The sequence below is a fragment of the Schistocerca nitens genome, chromosome 11 (genome assembly GCF_023898315.1).
Source record: "Schistocerca nitens isolate TAMUIC-IGC-003100 chromosome 11, iqSchNite1.1, whole genome shotgun sequence".
NCBI classification, from domain to species: Eukaryota; Metazoa; Arthropoda; class Insecta; order Orthoptera; family Acrididae; genus Schistocerca; species Schistocerca nitens.
Window position 1 is genome coordinate 137,636,284 of NC_064624.1, and position 20,955 is coordinate 137,657,238.

Sequence of the window (20,955 nt, forward strand, 5' to 3'; positions counted from 1 at the left end):
GGAAAGAGAAGGGAGGGAGGGTGCCTAAAGGAAAGGACATTGGAAGTGGGGGGGCAGGGTCAAAGTTGATAGGAGGGGTAGATGGAGGGGAGGAGGACATCATCAGGGAGGGGGAGCTGGCGGAAGCCACCTTGGGAGAGGGTAAGGAGGGTGGAGAGATGGAGACCGGGTGGGACATGGGCATACAGGCGCGGCAGCAGGCGGGGGTGGGAGAGGATCGGGGAGACGAGCAGGTGAGGAGGATCGAGTTTACGGGAGGTGTACAGGATCCGTATCCTTTCAAGGAAAAGGAGGAGGTGGGGGAAGGGGATGAGATCATACAGGATCCGCGTAGGGGAGGGGAGACGGATGCGATAGGCGAGGCGGAGAGCACGGCGTTCAAGGATTTGGAGGGATTTATAAAAGGTAGGGGAGGCGGAGATCCAAGCCGGATGGGCATAACAAAGGATAGGGCGGATGAGGGATTTATAGGTGTGGAGGATGGTGGAGGGGTCCAGACCCCACGTACGGCCGGAGAGGAGCTTGAGGAGACTGAGTCGGGAGCGTGCCTTGGCTTGGATTGTCCGGAGGTGGGGAGTCCAGGAGAGGCGACGGTCGAGGGTGACGCCAAGGTACTTAAGGGTGGGAGTGAGGGCGATAGGACGGCCATAGATGGTGATGTAGAAATCAAGGAGGCGGAAGGAAGGAGTGGTTTTGCCTACAATGATCGCCTGGGTTTTGGAAGGATTGACCTTGAGCAACCACTGGTTGCACCAAGCGGTGAACCGGTCAAGATGGGATTGGAGAAGGTGTTGGGAGCGCTGCAGGGTGGGGGCAAGGGCAAGGAAGGCGGTGTCATCGGCAAATTGGAGAAGGTGGACGGGGGGCGACGGCGGCGGCATGTCCGCCGTGTACAAAAGGTACAGAAGGGGGGAGAGGACGGAGCCTTGGGGCACACCGGCAGAGGGGAAAAAGGTGTAGGAATCGGTGTTATGGATGGTGACATAGGAAGGACGGCGGGAGAGAAAGAAGCCGATCAGACGGACGTAGTTAATGGGAAGGGCGAAGGTTTGGAGCTTGAAGAGGAGACCGGAATGCCATACGCGGTCATATGCACGTGCGAGGTCCAGGGAGAGGAAGATTGCGGAGCGACGGGAATTAAGCTGTTCGGAAAGGAGATGAGTGAGGTGAAGGACGGCCGAAAGCCACACTGGGTAACGGGAAGGAGGCGGTGCTGGCGGAGATGCTGGTGGATGCGTCGGGTGAGGATAGATTCCAGGACGTCTGATCGCATTACACCGAGCTTTATACTGAGCCATAGTTCGCAATTTTGCCACGGTAGCGCCACAGTCGGGTGAGTAACGCAATTGTGAAGAGTTCCCCAAGGCGATTTTAATACCATTCCGCCTCCTTCCATCAAAAATTGTGGCGGGTAGGATACATTTTGTACAAAAATTGCTTAATTTGGCATAATGAAAGAATTGGTGCACATTTTGTATCGATTTGATGCGCCCTTCTCGGATCATTGTAAATAAATCGGACCTCTTCCTCAATTTTAATTTTTCTGTCAGTGGTTTAAAAAATGTTTCAGACAAAACTTGATTGCTTTTTCATGGAGAATCCGAATCTGGGGGTTTCCATTTAAGATTTAAATGATGCCCCTCGCCCCCCCATGGGAGCGGGGGCTGGCGGTACTTGTAGTATCATTTGATATCCCCCCTTTGAGCTTACGAACTTGTCGTGCCCACTATTTTTGCCTGATGTATAGTTTTCGAGATAATCTCATCCAAAACTGCAGATGGACCACACTGTATATACAGTGTTCTTTTGAACATGTCCACAAGGACAGACACCACATTCACATTTCTAATTGTTTGGTTTGAGAGTATGGCTCAGCTGTCTGCAAAAAGGGCTCTTCCTGTCGGGCTCTTCCTAGTTGTGTTGCTTCCCATTATCTGTACATTTTCAGTTCTTTTTCTCACTCCCTCGTTATTTTGTCTTGGACTGCACTGAACAATGGTACTTCCAGAACGAAATTTTCACCCTGTACTGCAGTGTGGGCTAATATGAAACTTCCTGGCAGATTAAAACCGTGTGCTGGTAGGAGACTCGAACTCGAGACCTTTGCCTTTCGCCGAGCTACCCAAGCACGACGCACGGTCCGTCCTCACAGTTTTCATTCCGCCACTACCTCGTCTCCTACCTTCCAAACTTCACAATGGGGATAATCAGTCGCCTCTGCGTACTCACAGTTTTGGTCACGAAGGCATCAGAGATTTCAGCTGTGAATTTAACTTCCAGTGTTTGTTTGATAGGTCGTAGTGGATTTGCGTCAAGTCTCTGTTGTTCTAAGATGATGAACAAGAATTGCCAGTCAACAGCATCGTATGCTGTCTTCAAGCCTACGGAGGTGTATATGTACATACACTACTGGCCATTACAATTGCTACACCACGAAGATGACGTGCTATAGACGCGAAATTTAACCGACAGGAATAAAGATGCTGTGATATGCAAATGATTAGCTTTTCAGAGCATTGACAGAAGGTTGACACCGGTGGCGACAAATAAAACGTGCTGACATGAGGAAAGTTTCAACCAATTTCTCATACACAAACAGCAGTTGACCAGCATTGCCTGGTGAAACGTTGTTGTGATGCCTCGTGTGAGGAGGAGAAATGCGTACCATCACGTTTCCGGCTTTGATAAAGGTCGGATTGTAGCCTATCGCGATTGCGGTTTATCGTATCGCGACATTGCTGCTCGCGGTGGTCGAGATCCAATGACTGTTTGCAGAATATGGAATCGGTGGGTTCAGGAGGGTAATACGGAACGCCGTGCTGGATCCCAACGGCCTCGTATCACTAGCAGTCGAGATGACAGGCATCTTATCAGCATGGCTGTAACGGATCGCGCAGCCACGTCTCCATCCATGTGTCAACAGATGGGGACGTTTGCAAGACAACAACCATCTGTAGGAACAGTTCGACGACGTTTGCACCAGCATGGACTATCAGCTCGGAGACCGTGGCTGCAGTTACCCTTGACGCTGCATCACAGAAAGGAACGCCTGTGATGGTGTACTCGACGACGAACCTGGGTGCACAAATGGCAAAACGTCATTATTTTGGATGAACCCAGGTTCTGTTTAGAGCATCAGGATGGTCGCATCCGTTTTTGGCGACATCGCAGTGAACGCACATTGGAAGCGTGTATTCGTCATCGCCTTACTGGCGTATCACCCGGCGTGATGGTATGGGGTTACACGTCTCGGTCACCTCTTGTTCGCATTGACGGCCCTTTGAACAGTGGACGTTACATTTCAGATGTGTTGCTACTTGTGGCTCCACATTTCAGCAGGATAATGCACGACCGCACGTTGCAGGTCCTGTACGGGCCTTTCTGGATACAGAAAATGTTCGACTGCTGCCCTGGCCAGCACATTCTGCAGATCTCTCACCAACTGAAAACGTCTGGTCAATGGTGGCCGAGCAACTGGCTCGTCACAATACGTCAGACACTACTCTTGATGAACTGTGGTATCGTGTTGAAGCTGCATGGGCAGGTGTACCTGTACACGCCATCCCCGCTCTGTCTGACTCAATGCCCAGGTGTATCAAAGCCGTTATTACGGCCAGAGGTGGTTGTTCTGGCTACTGATTTCTAAGGATCTATGCACCCAAATTGCGCGAAAATGTAATCACATGTCAGTTCTAGTATAATATATTTGTCCAATGAATACCCGTTTGTCATCTGCATTTCTTCTTGGTGTAGCAGTTTTAATGGCCAGTACTGTATAACTTTGGTTGTGAAGTGAGATCCCGACCGACCACTTGGCCTGCTTTTCTCCTTGCCTTCCTCAGGAGCGCGGCGTCGGAGTGATCAGCGCTTCTGGACCCTCGATGGGTCTCCTGACGAACGCGGGACCCCAGCCGTGGCACCCGGCGCCGGAGGAGCTGAAGGAGGTGTGTCGGCGGGCGGCCGGCTACTGCGAGGTGAGGGGAACCGAGTCACCCCATCCTGTCTCTTATCCCCCGTGTTACACAGACCCCAGTCTGAAGGAGCCCCATCAGCACTGTAGTATGATCCAGTGTACGATCTCATGAGCAATTCGCTTAGAGATAATACTGTTGAAGCTGTTTTTACTAAGTTTCTACTTTAGTTATGTTTATCACGTAAATAGGAACCAATCTATCTTTCTGCATGTGACCTTTTGTTTTTACCAAACGTGTTTCACCTGTTCATACCAGGCATTTCAGTGTTTTGTAATAAAACGAAAATTAATTATTATACGTACTTTTACGAGATACACTCCTGGAAATTGAAATAAGAACACCGTGAATTCATTGTCCCAGGAAGGGGAAACTTTATTGACACATTCCTGGGGTCAGATACATCACATGATCACACTGACAGAACCACAGGCACATAGACACAGGCAACAGAGCATGCACAATGTCGGCACTAGTACAGTGTATATCCACCTTTCGCAGCAATGCAGGCTGCTATTTTCCAATGGAGACGATCGTAGAGATGCTGGATGTAGTCCTGTGGAACGGCTTGCCATGCCATTTCCACCTGGCGCCTCAGTTGGACCAGCGTTCGTGCTGGACGTGCAGACCGCGTGAGACGACGCTTCATCCAGTCCCAAACATGCTCAATGGGGGACAGATCCGGAGATCTTGCTGGCCAGGGTAGTTGACTTACACCTTCTAGAGCACGTTGGGTGGCACGGGATACATGCGGACGTGCATTGTCCTGTTGGAACAGCAAGTTCCCTTGCCGGTCTAGGAATGGTAGAACGATGGGTTCGATGACGGTTTGGATGTACCGTGCACTATTCAGTGTCCCCTCGACGATCACCAGTGGTGTACGGCTCCCCACACCATGATGCCGGGTGTTGGCCCTGTGTGCCTCGGTCGTATGCAGTCCTGATTGTGGCGCTCACCTGCACGGCGCCAAACACGCATACGACCATCATTGGCACCAAGGCAGAAGCGACTCTCGTCGCTGAAGACGACACGTCTCCATTCGTCCCTCCATTCACGCCTGTCGCGACACCACTGGAGGCGGGCTGCACGATGTTGGGGCGTGAGCGGAAGACGGCCTAACGGTGTGCGGGACCGTAGCCCAGCTTCATGGAGACGGTTGCGAATGGTCCTCGCCGATACCCCAGGAGCAACAGTGTCCCTAATTTGCTGGGAAGTGGCGGTGCGGTCCCCTACGGCACTGCGTAGGATCCTACGGTCTTGGCGTGCATCCGTGCGTCGCTGCGGTCCGGTCCCAGGTCGACGGGCACGTGCACCTTCCGCCGACCACTGGCGACAACATCGATGTACTGTGGAGACCTCACGCCCCACGTGTTGAGCAATTCGGCGGTACGTCCACCTGGCCTCCCGCATGCCCACTATACGCCCTCGCTCAAAGTCCGTCAACTGCACATACGGTTCATGTCCACGCTGTCGCGGCATGCTACCAGTGTTAAAGACTGCGATGGAGCTCCGTATGCCACTGACACTGACGGCGGCGGTGCACAAATGCTGCGCAGCTAGCGCCATTCGACGGCCAACACCGCGGTTCCTGGTGTGTCCGCTGTGCCGTGCGTGTGATCATTGCTTGTACAGCCCTCTCGCAGTGTCCGGGGCAAGTATGGTGGGTCTGACACACCGGTGTCAATGTGTTCTTTTTTCCATTTCCAGGAGTGTATAATACACACATCAAAAAAAGATTTGCAACACCCCAGTTCCCTGAACACCTGAGGACAGACATTGACTGTGGATATTGCTTCACAGACACAGTCCCTCACTAAACCCATCCAAAGATGTAAACAACCATGCACGAGCAGCGCCTATTACACAGTGGAGGTCCGACAGCCGATCAGTTCCAATCATTCCACCAGGAAGGAGGTACACTGCTCATGTTGTCTGTATTTCAACCACGCCTAGGTAGTCAATAGCGCTGTTTGATTGCGTCCGGATTGTTACTTTGTGCTCAGTCAGCAACCACGCGACTGCTACGGTCGCAGGTTCGAATCATGCCTCGGGCATGGATGTGTGTGATGTTCTTAGGTTAGTTAGGTTTAAGTAGTTCTAAGTTCTAGGGGACTGATGCCCACAGATGTTAAGTCCCATAGTGCTCAGAGCCATTTTTTTGTTACTTTGTGCCAGGAAGGGCTCTCAACAAGGGAAGTGTTCAGGCATCTCGGAGTGAACCAAAGCGATGTTGTTCAGACATGGAGGAGATACAGAGAGACAGGAACTGTTGATGACATGCGTAGCTCAGGCCACCCAATGGATATTACTGCAGTGGATGACCGCTATATACGGATTATGGCTCGGAGGAACCCTGACAGCAACGCCACCATGTTGAATAATGCTTTTCGTGCAGCCACAGGACATCGTGTTACGACAAAAAGTGTGTGCAATAAGCTGCATGATGCGGAACTTCACTCCCGACGTCCATGGCGAGGTGCATCTTTGCAACCACGACACCATGCAGCGCGGTACAGATGGGCCCAACAACGTGCAGAATGGGCTGCGCAGGATTGGCACCACATTCTCTTCACCGATGAGTGTCGCATCTGCTTTCAATCAGATGATCATCGGAGACATATTTGGAGGCAACCCCTGTCAGGCTGAACGCCTCAGACACACTGTCCAACGAGAGCAGCAAGGTGGAGATTCCCTGTGTTTCTTTTTTTTTTTCTTTTCTTTTTTTTTTAAATAGAGGTGGAGCCCCTCCACGCCCACACCGGTATGATGGCCAACGCAAAAGGTCTACTGCCATCTCTGCATAAGGGTTAGTATTCACTAAAGTGAGGTGTCGCAGGATGTGTGTACTGCGATGTTTGCGTACGTCTGGTTAGGATTAACCATTAATACGCGCTCATCTGGAGATAGATTGGTCGAAATCTGACGAAGGGTAGCGGTTTGAAGGGCAGAGGAAAAAAAGTGCCAAAGCAAGAGCCAAGGGAAAAAAAACCTCTGCGAAAGGTCGGGCGGCAAGAGCAGCAGCGGTTGTCTTGCTGCCTGCGATAGGTTGTGCAAGGATAGGCTTTGTTAGTAGTGGGTATCATGCAGGTCGATACCTTGACGTTGTGCGTTTGTGCTGCTCGGCGGCTGGCGCTGGGTGCTGGTACAGAGTCCTCGTTCAGCGTCCTGCAACCTGCAACAGTTAGGTTTGTTATCGGTCTTGTGTCCGATAGGTCATATACCGGAGGCACAGTGTGAGGGAGTGTTGGCAGATTGTTCGTGCGTCTGTGGGCGAGCTCGTCGGTGTCCCTGCTGTGTCCTGTTGGTCGGCTCTAATAGCAGCTGGTAGTTGCCAGTCAGTGTTGCTGATATGCAGGGGCTTACCGACGTTTGTCGCTGTTTGCGTATGTTAGTTTACCATAGGTGGTTATGCCCTAGCTAGCAGTGTCTTTGGCCGCTTGTGTTTCCACCTGTGGTTGTGGATTCCCTGCTGTTTTCGGGTGGCATTATATAGGGCCGACGTACGCTGCTGGGGATCGTGGAAGGCACCGTAAAGGCTGCACGATACGTTAATGCTATCCTCCGATGGACAGTGCGACCGTATTGGCAACATGTTGGCGAGGCATTCGTCTTCATGGACCACAATTCGCGCACCCATCGTCCACATCTTGTGAATGGCTTCCTTCAGGATAACGAGTTAGCTCGACTAGAGCGGCCAGCATGTTCTCCAGACATGATCCCTATCGAACATGCCTGGGATAGATTGAAAAGGGCTGTTTATGGACGACGTGATGCACCAACCACTCTGAGGGATCTCCGCCAAATCGCCACTGAGGAATGGGAGATATGGACCAACAGATGAACTTGTGGACAGTATACCACGAGGAATACAGGCATGCACCAATGCAAGAGGACGTGCTACTGGGTATAAGAGGTACCGGGACCACAATTCGCGCACCCATCGTCCACATCTTGTGAATGGCTTCCTTCAGGATAACGACATAGCTCGACTAGAGCGGCCAGCATGTTCTCCAGACATGATCCCTATCGAACATGCCTGGGATAGATTGAAAAGGGCTGTTTATGGACGACGTGACGCACCAACCACTCTGAGGGATCTCCGCCAAATCGCCATTGAGGAGTGGGAGATCTGGACCAACAGATGAACTTGTGGATGCCACGACGAATACAGGCATGCACCAATGCATGCTACTGGGTATAAGAGGTACCGGTGTGTACAGCAATCTGGGCTACCACCTCTGAAGGTCTCGCTGTAGGGTGCTACAACATGCAATGTGTCGTTTTTATGAGCAATAAGAAGGACAGAAATGATGTCTATGTTGTTCTCTATTCCAGTTTTCTGTACAGGTTCCGGAACTCTCGGAACTGAGGTGATGCATAACTTTTTTTGATGTGTGTATAAGGAAAATTACTTATTATACATATGTTTACGAGATACAATAAAAAATATTCTTTATACTATATACAATTCTTGATGGTTAATATGAATAGGGGAAACACATTTGCTAGAACCAAAATAAAGATTTGGCTGAAAAAATAAGACTGGAAGACAGCTACTGGTAAACATTCCGGGATGTGAAGTCGTGGTCCAAGAAACTCTTCTGTTCCTGACGTTTCTTCCAGGCAAGGCTCAGCGGAGGAGCGCCTCTGAGATTGTCCAGCGCAGTACTGGACAAAACGTCAAGAACATAAGAGTGTCTTGGACCACGACCTCACATCCTGAAAGGTTTACCAGGGTGGTCCATTGATCGTGACCGGGCCAAATATCTTACGAAGTAAGCATCAAACGAATAAACTACAAAGAACGAAACTCGTCTAGCTTGAAGGGGGAAACCAGATAACGCTATGGCTGGCCCGATAGATGGCGCTGCCATACGTCAAACGGATATCAACTGCGTTTTTTTAAATAAGAACCCCCATTTTTATTACAATTTCGTGTAGTACGTAAACAAATATGAATGTTTTAGTTGGCCCACTTTTTTCGCTTTGGGATAGATGGTGCTGTAATAGTCACAAACATATGGCTCACAATTTTAGACGAACAGTTGGTAACAGGTAGGTTTTTTAAATTGAAATACAGAACGGAGGTACGTCTGAACATTTTATTTCGGTTGTTCCAATGTGATACATGTACCTTTGTGAGCTTATCATTTCTGAGAACGCATGCTGTTACAGCGTGATTACCAGTAAATACCACATTAATGCAATAAATGCTCAAAATGCTGTCCGTAAACCTGAATGCATTTGGCAATACGTGTAATGACATGCCTCTCAACAGCGAGTAGTTCGCCTTCCGTAATGTTCGCACATGCACTGACAATGCGCTGACGCATGTTGTGAGGCGTTGTCGGTGGATCAGGGCAGCAAATATCCTTCAACTTTCCTCACAGAAAGAAATCCGGGGACGTCAGATCCGGTGAACGTGCGGGCCATGGTATGGTGCTTCGACGACCAATCCACCTGTCATAAAATATGCTGTTCAATACCGCTTCAACCGCACGCGAGCTATGTGCTGGAAATCCATCATGTTGGAAGTACATCGCCATTCTGTCCTGCAGTGAAACATCTTGTAGTAACATCGGTAGAACATTTCGTAGGAAATCAGCATACATTGCACCATTTAGATCGCCATCGATAAAATGGGGGCCAATTATCCTTCCTCCCATAATGCCACACAATACATTAACCCGCCAAGGTCACTGATGTTCCGCTTGTCGCAGCCATCGTGGATTTTCCGTTGCCCAATAGTGCATATTATGCCGGTTTACGTTACCGCTGTTGGTGAACGACGCTTCGTCGCCAAATAGTACGCGTGCAAAAAATCTTTCATCGTCCCGTAATTTCTCTTGTGCCCAGTGGCAGAACTGTACACGACGTTCAAAGTCGTCGCCATGCAATTCCTGGTGCATAGAAATATGGTACGCGTGCAATCGATGTTGATGTAGCGTTCTCAACACCGTAGTTTTTGAGATTCCAGATTTTCGCGCAGTTTGTCTGCTACTGATGTGCGGATTAGCCGCTACAGCAGCTAAAACACCTACTTGGGCATCATCATTTGTTGCAGGTCGTGGATGACGTTTCACATGTAGCTGAACACTTCCTGTTTCCTTAAATAACGTAACTATCCGGCGAACGGTCCGGACACTTGGATGATGTCGTCCAGGATACCGAGCAGCATACATAGCACACGCCCGTTGGGAATCTTGGTCACAATAGCCATTCATCAACGGTCGGGACACTTGTATGATGTCGTTCATGATACCGAGCAGCATACATAGCACAAGCCCGTCGGGCATTTTGACAACAATAGCCACACATCAACGCGACATCGACCTTTTCCGCAATTGGTAAATGGTCTATTTTAACACGGGTAATGTATCACGCAGCAAATACCGTCCGCACTGGCGGAATGTTACGTGATACCATGTACGTATACGTTTGTAACTATTACAGTGCTATCTAACACAAAGCGAAAAAATTGGTCGAACTAAAACCTTCATATTTGTTTATGTGCTACACGAATATGTAATAAAATGCGGTCCCTATTTTAAAAAAACGCAGTTGATATCCGTTTGAGCTATGGCAGCGCCATCTAGCGGGCCAACCATAGCGCCATCTGGTTTCCCCCTTCAAGCTAGACGAGTTTCGTTCTTTGTAGTTTTGTCGTTGGAGATATTTGGCCTGGCCACGATCAATGGACCACCCTGTATAACTGCTGTAGAATGTGAGTCAATGGGGCAAAGTGTGAAGAGATCATTCCTTACTTTCAGCGACTATGTTTTCAATGTATACTATGTAACAAAAAATCTGACGCACCCAAAAGACGTGGTCAGGTATCAAAGTAATTCCATACACGCACACACACCCTCGGCAGTCGTGTAAATGACTTTGGAGTCGCAGTTCTCTGTGATACGCAGAGCGGCCAGCAGTGTGCATTCGTGTTGTTAGTGTTTAGTGTGGTTACCACGTCTTCAACACTATGCAGAGTCATTCAAGAATATATGGAAATATTTTAGTATGTTATTCTACAAGCAAAACCAAAGATAAAAGTTGATACAAACATAGGTCAGCAAATGCTTGGTTACAGAGTTACGGTTAATAAAAGATTATGTCTGAAATTTAGCAACTTCGCTAATATGAAGCCATCACAAAGCTGTATGAGGTTAAAGTGAATCACGATTTCCATTTATTTTGTTGTTATTGGTCTCGTGAACCTAATAAAAGATGTCCCAGACGTGTATCTGCAGTAGTTTTTCAGAACATCCAGAGTAGAGATGGGCAAACCGAAACACGTAACTGTTTCGAAACAAATGAAACAGTACAATGTAATGTTTCGATACGAAGTTTCGAAACAGTGAAACAGTTCGTATTTTGTAATCTAATAAACCTACACATTTTATCATCTTGAATGTCTACTGTATAAGTATGTCCATATAAGCACAAATGAGGTGCGAGAGCGATAATCGTATCGCAGAAAGTATGAAACTATCACTTAGGAGTCTTGGCAGTTTCGTATTTCCTGCAGCAAATGCGCTGCTTTCGTGTCCTGTGACTTGCATACTTTTCAATTGGCTGAGGACAGGCATAGCTGAAGACAGAAGAGCCACCACGAACGGAACTGGAGGTGGGAGCAAACTGCAGAAACAACGCATATGCTACTGGGATTCCCACATTCCGTTAGTATGGGTAATATACCCATCCTGCTAATTTCCACGCACACAAGGGAATCATTGTGGATAATAGGCACAGTGACTGTAGACTCACAAATAACGCCAAATAATTCGAATAAATGACAAAATATAACAAAAAAATTTTGGTCTTTCAAGGTGTTCCGAACCGTTCCTATAAATTCATCATGCTTCCCAGCCCTTCCCGTTCACCATTGCACTATCAGTGATATGTCAAACAGATTGCTTGCAATTATACCTACATCAAATTTATGTATGTGTCTAATAACTGTCACTCTACGCCTTTTTTTTATTCAAAATGTTGTAGGCTTACTTGCGTTTCTTAATATGATTACTGTACATGAACAGAGAAGCGTATGTTATAAAAAAAAGTATAATTTAACTGAATGATTTTCACATATTCATTATTTTGAATGTGAATAGTATGTGTTGTGTTATTGTTGGTTAGTGTTTATAAAGTAGATGTTACGCCATTTCGAAATTGGACAGTCAGCTAGAAACGAAGCTTTATTTTCGGATATCTTAAGCTTCATGCTATTGCTTGTCAAAAAGATTTCGACACTCTTGAAAGTCTTTCATGAAGTGGTATGTTAAATGTGTTTCAGTACCTGTGCCGAGCCCGAATCTCGTCCGACACAGAGCGGAATGAAACATCACTGTATCGATACAATCAGTCCGTTCCAAGCACAGGTGGAATGAAACAGCCTTATTTTGAAACAACGATACAGTATCTGTGTTTGGCTCGAGATCAAATCTGGTCCGAGACAGAGGCCGAATGAAACACCACTGTTTCTAAACAGTGAACCACAGTGAGATCGAATCTGGTCCGAGACAGGGGCGGAATGAAACACTACTGTTTCGAAACAGTGAACCACAGCCGTTCCGAAACACTGAAACAAATGGTTCAAATGGCTCTGAGCACTATGGGACTCAACATCTTAGGTCATAAGTCCCCTAGAACTTAGAACTACTTAAACCTAACTAACCTAAGGACATCACACACACCCATGCCCGAGGCAGGATTCGAACCTGCGACCGTAGCAGTCCCGCGGTTCCGGACTGCAGCGCCAGAACCGCTAGACCACCGCGGCCGGCAAACACTGAAACAGTTCCACGTATCGATACACTGTATCGATACATAGAAACAGTGGCCAAGTCTAATCCAGAGAAGCAAAGATTATTAGACAAGTAAATTTGTTTACTTTCCATTAAGAATGTAGAGTGCAGGTGTTATTTCAGTTGACGCCACATTGGGGGACTCGCGCGTCGGTGTGACGACGAAATGATGATGATGATGATGACAACTCAAAACACGGTCCACGAGCGGAGAAAATCTCCAACGCGGCCGGACAAGAATGGAGAAACGTTTATGTCATTGTTGGCAACCGTGAATGAGTTGTTTCAGTCGTTTCCTAACCTTGAAAAGAGCTAGTTTTCTGTATTGTTCAGTCAAAGAACGTAACGACAACAGTGTATTTAAGTGAAACTACATAGTAGCTGTTGTAGTTTGTAGATTATTTATGAAACAGGGATGCCTTTCAAATTTACGACAGAGGAATACGCCGATACGGTGTATGTTTATGGCAAATTTGATGGTAATGCTACGGCTGCAGTTTACGAATATCGCGTACGTTATCCATCTCGGAGGATTCCGAATGCACGAACTATTAGTGGAATATTTCGAATGTTACACGAGACAGGTTGTCTACCTAGCGTTCACGATCAGTACGAGCGCTCGATACGTGAAGACGATGATGAGGATATTATGGATGCTGTTCAACATAACCCGGGTACCAGTACACGACTTATCTCTCAGCGATTAGGCATTTCACAGTCTAAGGTATGGTGTAGATTGAAGCACAATAATCTGTAGCCTTACCACAAAAAAAGCGCATCATTTACATCCGGGAGATCCTGCCCTTCACTTGGAGTTGTGCAACTGGTTAAACAGTAATGAGCGGTTACTCAAATACATTTTATTAACTGATGAGTCACAGTTTACTCGAGATTGTATAAACAATTTACATAACGAGCACGTATGGTCTGAAGCAAACCCACATGCAACAGTGCAACGCAATTTCCACAGGCGATTAAGCATGAATGTGTGGTGTGGTATAATCAACTCACACTTTATTAGACCATTCGTTTTCCCAGGACGTCTAACGGGCGAGATGCACTTACAGTTCCTTCAAGAAGAAATGCCCCCGCTTACTCGAAGATGTTCCACTTGCTACTCGATTGAAAATGTATTTTCAACATGACGGCGTGGATCTACATTTCTCCAACGCCGTTACTACACATTTAAATGAACATTTTCCCCAGAAATGGATTGGTCGTGGTGCTACACGTCTGTGGCCACCCACAGCGCCAGATTTAACACCAACGGATTTTTCTGTATGCGGATAGACGAAAGACAAAGTTTATGAGGACAAAGTCAATAGACGTGACGCATTACCTGCTCACATTATGAATGCAATAGACGAAATTAAGAACAACCCTGTGAAACTGAAACGAGCAACAAAATATGTTCCTACACGTGCAGCTAAATGCATTGAACTCAGTGGACACATTTTTGAACGTTTATTGTGAATGGATTGTGAAATTGTATGTACACTATACAACTTCCTTAACATGAATTCACGTGTGCTATGGTATTAATAAAAACAGATCATCTGACACATTCATACAGTTTCAGTTAACGTTATTCCCTTCACTTTTCCAAAATTATATTCTCTACAACGTCTGTCGAAAACTTTGTGCAGTTGTCTGGAATTTAAAAAACAAATTGGGCCAAGTGGTTAATAAGTTAAAAAATTTACGAAATTATTTCTTTGCTTCTCTGTATGTTCTGGAAAGCTACTGCAAATACACGTCTGGGACATGTTTTATTAGATTCACTAGATCAATAACAACAAAATAAATGGAAATCGTGCTTTGTTTTAACCTCATGCTGTTCTGCAATCGCTTCATATTAGCGAAGTTGCTAAATTTCAGGCAAAATCTTTTATTAGCCGTAAATAAACATTTGCTGACCTATGTTTATATGAACTTTTTTCTTTAGTTTTACTTGTAGAATAACATATTAATATATTTGCATATCTTTGTGAATCACGGCAGCGGCCTTGCCGCAGTGGATACACCGGTTCCCGTCAGATCACCGAAGTTAAGCGCTGTTGAGTGTTGCCGGCACTTGGATGGGTGACCATCCGGGCCGCCACGCGTTGTTGCCATTTTTCGTGATGCCAACTGGGGAGCTACTCGACTGAACAGTAGTGGCTCCGGTCAAAGTAAACCATCGTAACGAACAGGAGAGCACTGTGCTGACCACACGCCCCTCCTATCCGCATCCTCAGGATGACACGGCGGTCGGATGGTCCCAACGGGCCACTTGTGGCCTGAAGACGAACTGCTTTGTGAATCACCCTGTACAAGGGGGACGTACAGTGTCACCTGGCCAGCGGTCCCTATGACGGACACGGAGATGCCAGGTGCTCGTGCGAGACAGCATTATCAGCAAACGACAGAGCTTTTTATTGCGGGTCTCCATTTGGCCAGCTGGTCGAGTTGTACAGTATCCAGATTTGGGAGCTGTTAGGAGGTGACAGCAGCACCATCTCGGACCGTAGTGGAACACGAGGGCATGTGTACAAATTGTCGAGGTGCTGGTCGACAACAACTGTCCACCGTAAATGGGGATCACTGTTTTTTTTTTTTTTTTGGTCATCAGTCTACTGACTGATTTGATGCGGCCCGCCACGAATTCCTTTCCTGTGCTAACCTCTTCATCTCAGAGTAGCACTTGCAACCTACGTCCTCAACTATTTGCTTGACGTATTCCAATCTCTGTCTTCCTCTACAGTTTTTGCCCTCTACAGCTCCCTCTAGTACCATGGAAGTCATTCCCTAATGTCATAGCAAATGTCCTATCATCCTGTCCCTTCTCCTTATCAGTGTTTTCCACATATTCCTTCCCTCTCCGATTCTGCGTAGAACCTCCTCATTCCTTACCTTATCAGTCCACCTAATTTTCAACATTCGTCTATAGCACCACAGCTCAAATGCTTCGATTCTCTTCTGTTCCGGTTTTCCCACAGTCCATGTTTCACTACCATACAATGCTGTACTCCAGACGTACATCCTCAGAAATTTCTTCCTCAAATTAAGGCCGGTATTTGATATTAGTAGACTTCTCTTGGCCAGAAATGCCTTTTTTGCCATAGCGAGTCTGCTTTTGATGTCCTCCTTGCTCCATCCGTCATTGGTTATTTTACTGCCTAGGTAGCAGAATTCCTTAACTTCATTGACTTTGTGACCATCAATCCTGATGTTAAGTTTCTCGCTGGTCTCATTTCTACTACTTCTCATTACCTTCGTCCTTCTCCGATTTACTCTCAAACCATACTGTGTACTCATTAGACTGTTCATTCCGTTCAGCAGATCATTTAATTCTTCTTCACTTTCACTCAGGACAGCAATGTCATCAGCGAATCGTATCATTGATATCCTTTCACCTTGTATTTTAATTCCACTCCTGAACCTTTCTTTTATTTCCATCATTGCTTCCTCGATGTACAGATTGAAGAGTAGGGGCGAAAGGCTACAGCCTTGTCTTACACCCTTCTTAATACGAGCACTTCGTTCTTGATCGTCCAATCTTATTATTCCCTCTTGGTTGTTGTACATATTGTATATGACCCGTCTCTCCCTATAGCTTACCCCTACTTTTTTCAGAATCTCGAACAGCTTGCACTATTTTATATTGTCAAACGCTTTTTCCAGGTCGACAAATCCTATGAAAGTGTCTTGATTTTTCTTTAGCCTTGCTTCCATTATTAGCCGTAACGTCAGAATTGCCTCTCTCGTCCCTTTACTTTCCCTAAAGCCAAACTGATCGTCACCTAGCGCATTCTCAATTTTCTTTTCCATTCTTCTGTATATTATTCTTGTAAGCAGCTTCGATGCATGAGCTGTTAAGCTGATTGTGTGATAATTCTCGCACTTGTCAGCTCTTGCCGTCTTCGGAATTGTGTGGATGATGCTTTTCCGGAAGTCAGATGGTATGTCGCCAGACTCATATATTCTACACACCAACGTGAATAGTCGTTTTGTTGCCACTTCCCCCAATGATTTTAGAAATTCTGATGGAATGTTATCTATCCCTTCTGCCTTATTTGACCGTAAGTCCTCCAAAACTCTTTTAAATTCCGATTCTAATGCTGGATCCCCTATCTCTTCTAAATCGACTCCTGTTTCTTCTTCTATCACATCAGACAAATCTTCACTCTCATAGAGGCTTTCAATGTATTCTTTCCACCTATCTGCTCTCTCCTCTGCATTTAACAGTGGAATTCCCATTGCACTCTTAATGTTACCACCGTTGCTTTTAATGTCACCAAACGTTGTTTTGACTTTCCTGTATGCTTAGTCTGTACTTCCGACAATCATATCTTTTTCGATGTCTTCACATTTTTCCTGCAGCCATTTCGTCTTAGCTTCCCTGCACTTCCTATTTATTTCATTCCTCAGCGACTTGTATTTCTGTATTCGTGATTTTCCCGGAACATGTTTGTACTTCCTCCTTTCATCAATCAACTGAAGTATTTCTTCTGTTACCCATGGTTTCTTCGCAGCTACCTTCTTTGTACCTATGTTTTCCTTCCCAACTTCTGTGATGGCCCTTTTTAGAGATGTCCATTCCTCTTCAACTGTACTGCCTACTGCGCTATTCCTTATTGCTGTATCTATAGCGTTGGAGAACTTCAAATGTATCTCGTCATTCCTTAGTACTTCCGTATCCCACTTCTTTGCGTATTGATTCTTCCTGACTAATGTCTTGAACTTCAGCCTACTCTTCATCACTACTATATTGTGATCTGAGTCTATATCTGCTCCTGGGTACGCCTTACAATACAGTATCTGATTTCGGAATCTCTGTCTGACCATGATGTAATGTAATTGAAATCTTCCCGTATCTCGCGGCCTTTTCCAAGTATACCTCCTCCTCTTGTGATTCTTGAACAGGGTATTCGCTATTACTAGCTGAAACTTGTTACAGAACTCAATTAGTCTTTCTCCTCTTTCATTCCTCGTCCCAAGCCCATATTCTCCTGTAACCTTTTCTTCTACTCCTTCCCCTACAACTGCATTCCAGTCGCCCATGACTAATAGATTTTCGTCCCCCTTTACATACTGCATTACCCTTTCAATATCCTCATACACTTTCTCTATCTGTTCATCTCATCAATGCATCGCTGTATTGTGTACCAAGTAGATTCTGAGCCCTTGTCATCTGCTGCCATTGGAGGACACGCAATGAACTCCCTGCAATACTGTGTGTCATAGCACACCATTGGTTGGAGACCTGCAGCAGCTGGACTGGGATATGACAATCTCGTGTTTAGGCTGCCAATAACACTGTAACACAAACAGTTCTGTTTGGAGTAGCACCACGGTTGGGAAGCGTGGACTGCTGTCACACTGTGCTCAGAGATGAATCACGGTCCTGTACCCCCCTCGATGACCACCGTCAGCCACTGTGGTGGGGCTCCTGTGGAGAGACACCGTTCAACTTTTTTCTAAGTGTCCCTCGATTTTGTAATTACTGAAATAACTTCTCATAGCCTCTCCTTCCGGGAAGTCTCAGTTAGTTTCCTCCTCCCCACCAGGGTGCTTCGCATCTTTTGCAGACAGTGTACGCAGTGTGATCAAAAGTCTCCGGACACCCCCAAAAACATACTTTTCCCATATTAGGTGCATTGTGCTGCCACATACTCCCAGGTACTCCATATCAGCGCCCTCAGTACTCATTAGACGTCGTGAGAGAGCAGAATGGGGCGCTCCTCGAAACTCGTGGACTTCGAACGAGGTGAGGTACTGGGTGTCACTTGTGTCATACGTCTGTACAAAAGATTTCCACACTCCTAAACACCCCTTGGTCCACTGTTTCCGATCTGATAGTGAAGTGGAAACGTGAAGGGACACGTGCAACACTCGTTTCTTGACTGATAGAGACTGCCAACAGTTGAAGAGGGTCGTAATGTGTAGTATGCGGACATCTATCCAGACCACTACACAGGAATTCCAAACTGCGTCAGGATCCACTGTAAGTACTATGACACTTAGGTGGGAGATGAGAAAATTTATATTTCACAGTCGAGCGGCTCCTCATAAGCCACACATCACGCCAGTAAATTCAAAACGATGACTCGCTTCGTGTAAGGAGCGTAAACATTGGACGATTGAACAGTGGAAAAACGTTGTGTGGCGATCCGATGGCATGGTGTGGGTATGGCGAATGCCCAGTGAACGTCATCTGCCAGCGTGTGTAGTTCCAACAGTAAAATCGGAGGCGGTGGTGTTATGGTGTGGTAGAGTTTTTCATGGAGAGGTCTTGCACTCCTTGTTGTTTCGCGTAGCACTATCACAGCACAGGCCTACATTGACGTTTTAAGTACCTTCCTGCTCCCCACTGTTGAAGAGCAATTCGGGGATGGCGATTGCATTTTTCAACATGATCGAGCAGCTGTTCATAATGCACGGCCTGTGGCGGAGTGGTTACGCGACAATAACATCCCTGTAATGGACTGGCCTGCACAGAGTCCTGACATGAATCATATAGAACACCTTTGGGATGTTTTGGAACGCCGACTTCGTGCCAGGCCTCACCGACCGACATCGATACCTCTCCTCAGTGTAGCACTCCGTGACGAATGGGTTGCCATTCCCCAAGAAACCTTCGAGCACCTGATTGAACGTATGCCTGCGAGAGTAGCGTCTGCCATCAAGGCGAAGGGTGGGCCAACGCCATATTGAATTCCAGCATTATCAGCGGAGAGCGCCACGATCTTGTAAGTCTTTTTCAGCTAGGTGTCCGGATACTTTTGATCGCATAGTGTATATTCATTAATACCCTTGCCGTTCTCAAAATTTCTCTTTGCTTATAAAACTGTGAAAACATGAATACGAGAGCAGGACCGAATGCAACCTCTACAAAACTTATGTGCATTTGTGCAGAATGGAGTCAGAGACAATCTTTCAGAGTGCGTTATATGTCACGTGGATATCGTGTTGAAGCTTAACATTAAATTGAAGAACTTTCCACTGATCAACTGATTATACTCCACTGTATAGCGTCTTCAGGAAAACTCTTAAATTCAGTGTCTTAAGTTATTCTATGGTTAGAATTGTCTCCATACTACAGTAGCATGAAATCATTTCGTTGACTTGCGCTTATATTAAATCAAACGTACATCCTTGACTTCTCTCCACATTCCAGAGACCCATCTCTGTGGACTGCCTAGATTTTTTTCGATTTTTTCAGTCATGTCGTTGGTTTTGATGTGTCCTGCCATGAATTTCTCTTCTCTGCCAACCTGTTCATCTCATAGTGGCACTTACACCCAACAATCTCAAACATTTATGTGGCATATACCAATCTCTGTCTTCTCATACAAATTTTACTCGTTACAGCTCTGTCAATTGCCATGGACGTTGTTCCCTGAAGTCTTAACACACGTCCGGTCATTCCTCCTCTTGACAGTGTCAATGTTTTCCACATGTTCCCCTTCTCAGAACATCATCATTTCTTATCTTTTCTTCTTCTTCTTCTTCTTCACTTCATGGACTTGCAACCTGGCGTGTCTCCACTGAAGCCAACTGTTCCTTGGTGCTCCTACTTTTCCCATTCCTGTTGGTTTACTTGTTTAACTAATCTGTCTTCGCCATCCTGTTGCTGGATTGTTTCCGTTTCACGTATCTGCGTCCTGATTTTTATTTATGCAGTACACATTCAAATGGTTCAAATGGCAATAACAAGGGAACCTCCCCACCGCACCCCCCTCAGATTTAGTTATAAGTTGGCACAGGGATAGGCCTTGAAAAACTGAACACAGATCAATCGAGAAAACAGGAAGAAGTTGTGTGGAACTATGAAAAAAATGAGCAAAATATACAAACTGAGTAGTCCATGCGCAAGGTAGGCAACATCAAGGAGATTGTTCGCTTGCGAGCGCCGTGGTCCCGTGGTTAGCGTAAGCAGCTGCGGAACGACAGGTCCTTCGTTCAAATCTTGTCTCGGAGGAAAATTTTAATTTTTTATTTTCAGATAATTATCAAAGTTCAGGCACTCACACATAATCAACTTATCTCTCCAAAATTCCAGGACATGTTCAGATTTGGTTGGACATATACAGAATTTGACGGTCTACGCACGGAAACATTTCAAAACGTAAAAAACATATGTTTTGACAGAGCACAGGGAAAACTGTGCGACTCTGAAACTGTTGCATTCATTTGAT

At 46.3% G+C, this 20,955-nt stretch overlaps 1 protein-coding gene across 1 annotated transcript in view; it reads left to right on the forward strand.

Annotated features, from left to right (window-relative positions):
- LOC126213241 (uncharacterized) overlaps positions 1 to 20,955 on the forward strand; it is a 131,879-nt gene that overhangs the window by 86,172 nt on the left and 24,752 nt on the right. Inside the window, exon 6 of the mRNA XM_049940901.1 lies at positions 3,843 to 3,974. Within this exon, the coding sequence (XP_049796858.1) occupies positions 3,843 to 3,974 (132 nt within the window). The remainder of the gene's footprint in view (positions 1 to 3,842; positions 3,975 to 20,955) is intronic.